This window comes from Pseudorasbora parva, chromosome 2 (genome assembly GCF_024679245.1).
Source record: "Pseudorasbora parva isolate DD20220531a chromosome 2, ASM2467924v1, whole genome shotgun sequence".
Taxonomy (NCBI): Eukaryota; Metazoa; Chordata; class Actinopteri; order Cypriniformes; family Gobionidae; genus Pseudorasbora; species Pseudorasbora parva.
Window position 1 is genome coordinate 37360596 of NC_090173.1, and position 7400 is coordinate 37367995.

At 39.8% G+C, this 7400-nt stretch overlaps 1 protein-coding gene across 7 annotated transcripts in view; it reads right to left on the bottom strand.

Annotated features, from left to right (window-relative positions):
* gpatch8 (G patch domain containing 8) overlaps positions 1–2684 on the bottom strand; it is a 112845-nt gene extending 110161 nt beyond the window's left edge. For 3 of the 7 annotated variants that reach the window (XM_067418824.1, XM_067418823.1, XM_067418821.1), the window contains exon 1: positions 2578–2631. Coding sequence is in view for 1 of the 7 variants with exons in the window: in XM_067418819.1 (XP_067274920.1) it covers positions 2578–2622 (45 nt within the window). In the remaining 6 variants the exon portion in view is untranslated. Of the gene's footprint in view, positions 1–2577 lie in introns of all 7 variants that reach the window. The other 4 variants (XM_067418827.1, XM_067418826.1, XM_067418825.1 and 1 more) reach the window with 2 other exon arrangements.
* Between the last annotated feature and the right edge of the window lie 4716 nt (positions 2685–7400).

The window sequence follows — 7400 nt, forward strand, 5'->3', positions numbered from 1 at the left end:
AGGGGCGTGGAAATGTACATTTAAGGCGGAGCCTATTTTACTTAAGAGGCTATAACTCCAGCAAGAAATTAGATATCTTCACCAAACTTGGTACACATGTTTATGGGCTCAGTTTTTGGTCACGATAAAAAAATCGCGACGATTGGCCACTTGGTGGCGCTATAACATGGAAAAAACACAAAAAGGGCTATAACCACGCGACCGCTAGTCCGATTGACTTGAAAATTGGTAAGCAGTGTCTTGGCCCAAGGTACCATGTCTGTCTATGAGAACATTGGCGTATCTAAAAAAACATGGCCGCCATTGGCCAATGAAATTTGAGCACCTATTAGACAGGGTTAACGGAGGTCGACCGGAACGAAACTCAGTAGGCATGTTTGACTCATGGTCCTAGAGGTCTGTAAGAATTTTGAAAGAAATTGGCCACTAGTTGGCGCTAACGAGTTTTATGGCTCTGCAATCACGTGGTGTTGCACACATCGGCAAAATAAGCATATCATATGATAGATCTCCTCATGTTGAACAACTTTGCCTCTAGAATCATTTCGGTCAATCAAATTGTTAAATAAATATTTGCAATAATGTTAAAAACCTACTTTTGCGAACTAGTCCCTGGTTTTTTGCGCTATCAGAACCAAACCAGTCTAGGACAATACTCTGGACTCTCTAGATCAATAATTATCAAAAAAAGTTGATCTTTTGCATTTGGATGGCTATAACAGAGCCATTTAGAAAAGAGGCGTGGCAAAATACACTCAAAAGCCTATAAATCCTAAGAGGAAACTCAAAACTTCACGAAAATTGTTGGGTATATGTGGCATAACATGTTGAAGACACATGCAATGTTTTATGGAGATCGGAGTATAGGGGGCGCTATAAGTGTTAAAAAGCTTTGAAAACCATGTATTCCCTATGGTGAATTGCCTGTAAATTGTATTTTCCATCTCTGTAATCAGGTGGGGTTAAAACAGCCACATAATATGCATATATTATGATAGATCTTCTCATACTGAACAACTTTGCCTCTAAACTAGTCCTAGGTTTTTTGCCTGATCGGAACCAAACCACAGCAGTATGGTTCTCTGCACTCTCCTGATCAATTCATATTTAGACTTTATAAAGTCACTATTATAATATTTAAAATCACATTTTGTCAGTTTATCACTTCATTTCACCTGATATCTCTCAAATTCATTCAGTGCTTAAAAACCTTTCATGCAAAAGGCGTCAAATGCTTAAAGACCTTAAATGGCTTGAACCCCGCTAAATGCTGCTCGCAGCTTTAATTTTTATTAAATTTGTGTAAGTATTTTAAAAATAACTTATAATAAAAAAATAAAAAAAAGGTTTAAGATGAATTAAGAAAATCCCACCATTACTATACAATAATGTATTGAGGGGAATAAAATTGCATATTAAATAAAAAATAAAAATAAACAGATCAACTAGTCAATCTCTAGGCTGAACTGTTATCTGACAACATGGCCCATCTGCCTCATCAGTGAGGGACAAACCGAACTCAGTCTCTAGTTAAAGCATGAAGCCTTCCCAGAAGGACCATTAAGGATTATATTAAGAAACCCTCATGACAAGCAACATATAATTTGTCCTGACAAGAACAACATTGTTCATGCATTGCCCAATAACATCTACAGCAAAAAATAAAATAAAATAACGAAATGCACAGACAAAATGTGTATGCATCACTCGATAACCACACAAAATATTTATTGTGACATGTCAACACTCCAATGACCAAGTTGCCAGATCTGACAACAGCATAACGCATTAAACAATGGTTCTCTTTTATCGTATTGTGTCCGGGCATCAATACTCCATACGTTGAAATTTAAGTGTTTTATTAGCTGGTATAACTTGCAAATCACGGTATGCAAAAAGTACAAACAAGCCATTGTGCTGGTCAACAGTCAGTCTGAGACAAAAACAAATCAAACAATGTCTGCATTATTCGCATATAAGTTAAAGTAGTCACAACCGCGAGCAGACACAAAACATGATATCACAGCTAAGTTAGCGTCCTAGTAAATTAAGTGCACGTTTTATTTTTATTAAAGAGCTTTAACTACAAAACTCAGCCTTTGATTTTGACTTTTCACAAGTAATGGAGAACATTGTAACAACTCATGCATATATCAGAGTCAGGTGGCCGTTAGTCAATGAGATATTTGCTCATATTCTCCTGACTGAGGCTTTTATCTCTCAGAGCCAGGCCGAGTACAGCCTGCGGTCATCCTACCAGCGTCTCAAATTAACAACATACCACTGTCAAACACAAGGGGTCAAATAACAACACATCTCTAACTTCAACGGCCATGTTGATGTTTTGGAAATCCTTAAAAATGTATAAGCAAACTGGAAAGAGACACGGCCACCTCGCTGGTCTCGAGCTTGTCAATGCCTAACTAGACGATATTGCTGTTCTAGTGTCATAGTGGCAGCGCGAGCTCAGAGGCTCAAACAAATAACACCTGAACGTACAATGCACAACTCTCCAAAATACACAGTGCCCCAGCATGTTTCGGATACGTGCAGTTCATGTATTATTATTTTTGTTACCTGGAAATCACGTTCTTCGTTGAATCTAGAGAATCTGTCGGCCATTTTCTCTCCTGTTCGCCTCGTCTCCTGCGTCCCGACTTGTTCCTCTGTTGATTGAAACGCCCAGTGAAGTAGGCGGATGCGCGATAGGCCAATCGCAGTGCGGCGATTTTGATCGATGTGCTGGCTGTCCAATCATCTAAGCGTGTCGTACGTGGATATTGGAAAAAAGCGTTTTGAACCATCGCGTATGAATCATGTATCAGTCACTATGAATGTACCGCTGTGCATGAACGCAGAAAATGTCTAAAATTTTACCAATTTTATAAATACGCTTTAAAATGTGTCTTGCATTAGTCTAGTAGGCCATTTAACTTAACCTCTGTTCATTAACTAGTTACTATTTAACTTAACCTCTGTTCATTAACTATATTATTTAAACTTAAATGGCAATACACATAGACTACTATGTTTAGTATGTTTCAGTGGATTTTATTTAATTATTTCTATGTAGTAGCATTTATCTTTCTTTTTCAACAGCTGTATTTTGTTAGTTACTGTGACAGCCCCATCTGGTGCCAGGAAGAAATAAAACACGATGGCTTACAAGCAATTGGCAAAAAAAGTTAAAAAGTAAGTATGATCCAGGACCGGTTCTACGGGGGTGCTAGAAGGTGCTAAGCCCTCAAACGCAAGCAAAAGCACCCTCAGTTGACACAGTAATAATATTGGGGAAACAGATTTGGCAGATTTTCACATTTGTGTCCGAGCTCTGGAAAGCGTCAAATGCATTTTTTACAGCGTGTTTTTGCAGTTGTGAGTGGTGTAGCCAATAACAGACGCAGCGGTGAGTGATGCAGCCAATCACAGATAGTTGTTTATCTCTGGAACGCGATCAGAATCTCACCACTCGAAATTGCCTATGGAAATTGAGCTCATTCAGTGCGGACTTAATGCAGACTCGCGAAACATCTTAATAACAAACAAACTCAAGCCACTATGTAAGTAAGAGATTTATGTTGACAACTTAATTTTTATAGCGAAACTGTGTGCGATCACGATGAACTGACAAGCAACATTGTAGTGATCATCTTGGCTCTTTCGAGTCATTCATTGATAAAATCGACGGCCAATATTGCTTGCTGCAAAAAAGTTTTGGAATTGACATCTAAATATAAATGGAACTGCACGAGACAGAAATATCCCCGAGACCCCAAATAGAGTTTGGCATCAGTAGAGGACATTTAGGCTAGCGAATTTCTCTAACAACGCAGTTTTAAGTATTCTATATTACATATTAAAGACATGTAATAATATTTTCATAAGAATGTCTGATATTCTATAAAACATTATTATGAAAATATTATTACATGTCTTTGTACATTACATATATTCCCAAAAAACATTGAAATGCAAATTAGAAAGGAAATGGCATGGCCATGTTTATGCACATATTGCATTAAGTATAGCCTTAAATGGTAGCCTATATCAAATTATTCTAGGCTATATCTTTCATAACATTGAAAATAATCTTTATACAAAGTTTGGGTAAAATAAATGGATTGGATGAATGAAAATAAAATCCCATTGTTTGTCTTTAATTTCCTCAATAAAGGTGTTCTGGTGTCCTCTGTATAGTAGAATATATATTACATATAAAATAGGAATTAAAAATAAAATCTAAATTCACATAACCTTTTTTTTTTGGTTCTCAGGAAGATGACATGTTAAAATACTAGTAACGCATTAAATGAAATGACCTGTAAACAAATGACCATAAATTTCTCACTTTACACCACTTTGGAGGAGCCATTGATCTATGATCTATATACTTTTCCTTTCCCCAATAGTAGTGGTCAAAAGCAAATAGAGTGAAATTGTGGGAGAAAGTAAATTATATCTATAATCTATAAATGTAGACCAGGCATTAACCATTTACCACAAAAAGCAGCAACACAAGTTAGTGAACAATGACTAGTTATTAACAAGGCCTACCATTCCATCCTGCTACATGAACCTGTTACCATTCCATCCTGCTACTCTTGCTTCCACAATCTATTCTGTCCTCACCGGGCTTCCAAGCTGCCTCCCCATCGGCCATGGGACTGTGCCATCGATCTGCTTCTGGGTGAGCCAGTGACCCGGGGAAAGATGAATCCCCTTTCCCTGCCGGAGAAGAAGGCCATGGAAGATTACATCAAGGAGGCACTCGATCAGGGCTACATCAGACCATCCACGTCCCCTGCTGCATCCAGTTTTTCTTCGTGGCCAAGAAGGACGGAGGCTTGCGGCCCTGCATTGATTACCGAGCACTTAACAAAATCACTGTCAAGTTCAGATATCCCCTTCCTCTCGTCCCGACAAAGCTCGAACATCTCTGTGGTGCCACTGTCTTCACCAAGTTGGACCTCCGCAGCGTGTACAACCTCATCCGGATATGTGAGGGGGACGAGTGGAAGACCGCCTTCGTGACCCCTACAGGCCACTATGAATATTTGGTGATGCCCTATGGCCTGGCAAAGGCCCCCTCCGTATTCCAGGACTTCATCCATGAGGTGCTCCGGGAGTTCCTCCACAAGTCAGTCCTAGTGTACATCGACGACATCTTGAGCTACTCCCGGAGCCTGGCCGACTATCGCAGGCACGTTGCGGAGGTCCTGCAACGCCTGAGGGAGTTCCAGCTCTATCTCAAAGCCGAAGAATGATCCTTCTATCAGCCCTCAGTGCAGTTCCTTCGATATTCCATCGACAGCAGTGGCATCCGGATGGACGAGGGGAAGGTGGACGCCATTAAGACCTGGCCAACGTCTTCTACCATCAAAGAGCTCCAGCGGTTCCTCGGCTTTGCAAATTTCTACCATAGATTCATCCAGAATTACAGTGTCATCACCAGCCCCCTCACTCACCTCCTGCACAGTAAGCCCAAGTCTTTGTCCTGGAACCCAGCGGCCACGAAGGACTTCGAAGACCTCAAGGAAGCCTTCACCACCGCTCCACTCCTGGTCCATCCCGATCCAACCAAGCCATTCGTCGTGGAAGTGGACGCATCCACCACCGGAGCGGGAGCGGGAGCGGGAGCGGGAGCGGGAGCGGGAGCGGGAGTGGGAGCGGTGTTGTCGCAACAGCAGGGGACGCCCAGTAAGCTCCATCCATGTGCCTTCTTCTCCCGGAAGTTCAGCCTGGCGGAGGTAAATTATGATATTGGGAACAGGGAGCTACTGGCCATCAAGCTTGCACTAGAGAAGTGGAGGCATTGGCTGGAAGGAGCTCAACATCCCTTCCTGGTACTCACAGACCATAAGAACCTAGACTATTTGAGAGACGCCAAGCGATTGAATCCCCGTCAAGCCCGATGGGCCCTCTTCTTTACCACCCAGTTTAACTTTACCATCTCGTATCGCACAATATATATATTGTGGCAGGGTGAAGGATCACGCAACAATGCAATTGGTGCAAAACCCCCAGAGGGTGGATTTATTGGGGAAAACAGTGACAGACGTGGTGAATTTAAGGTGCAGGTGTGCTGTAAGTGTCCTCCTTCTGGGTGCCCTGGTGCTAGCGGTGACGTGGGTGCGGCGAGGTGGCCGGAGCGTCACAGGCTGCTTTCTGGGTGAGAGAGAGAGACACAAGCTTTAGCGTTGTGCTGCATGGAGATCGTGCTCAAACTGGTGTCCCAGTGTGAAGGCTTTTATGCCCAGGCCTGATGGCCTGCAGCTGTGATGATCCGGCCCGTGCTGATCGCGTGCAGGTGGTTGTAATCTGTTGCCAGGGCGACGCTGATGAGACTTGTCTTGTATATATTATATATATATATATATATAGTACAGGACACATTAATATTTGTAATGTTTTTGAAAGAAGTTTATTCTGCTCATTAAGCCTGCATATATTTGATCAAAAATACAAAAAAAAAAAAGTAATATTGATATAGGCCTACTTTAAATTATACTTTAAATGATCATTTATTTCTGTGATGCAAAGCTGAATTTTCAGTATCATTCCTCCAGTCTTCAGTGTCACATGATCCTTCAGAAATCATTCTAATATGATGATTCATTTTCAAAGTTGGAAACAGTTCTGCTGCTTAATATTTTTTCGTAACCTGAGATACTTTTTATAATACTTTGATGAATAAAAAGAAAAAAAAAGAAAACGAAACAAATGTTTTATGTATTTTGTAACAACAATATACACTACTGATCAGTAATTTGGGGTCAGTCATTTTTTTCCTTTCTTTTTTTTTGAAATAAATCAATAATTTTATTCTGCAAGGATGTTTTTATTTTGAATAAATGCAGTTCTTTTGAACCTTTTTAAATATATTATAGGCAGCAGAACTGTTTCCAACACATAATAAATCAGAATATTAGAATGATTTCTGAAGGGATCATGTGATAGACTGGATGTCACATGTGACACTATTGGAGTATAACGATCCTGAAAATTCAGCTTTGCATCACAGAAATAAATTATAATTTAAAGTATAATAAATTGTAAACAAAATATTTTAAATTGTAATAATATATCAATATTAAAAAATAATTCTGTATTTTTGATCAAATAAGTGCAGGCTTGATGAGCAGAAGAAACTTCTTTCAAAAACATTATAAATTTGTGTCCAAACTTTTGGCCTGTACTGTAGGCTATATATGCACATATACTGTGCTTATAAATAATAGCACAGTATACTGCATACATAAAAGTGAAGGAACTTTTAACAAGTTCTTGATACATACATAAACAGATCACAGTGGTAACATCAGATGGGCAAATTAATGCGTTATAAAATATGAGTTACAAATATGTAATGCAGTAGGTATAATTATCACATTCCCAAGTGA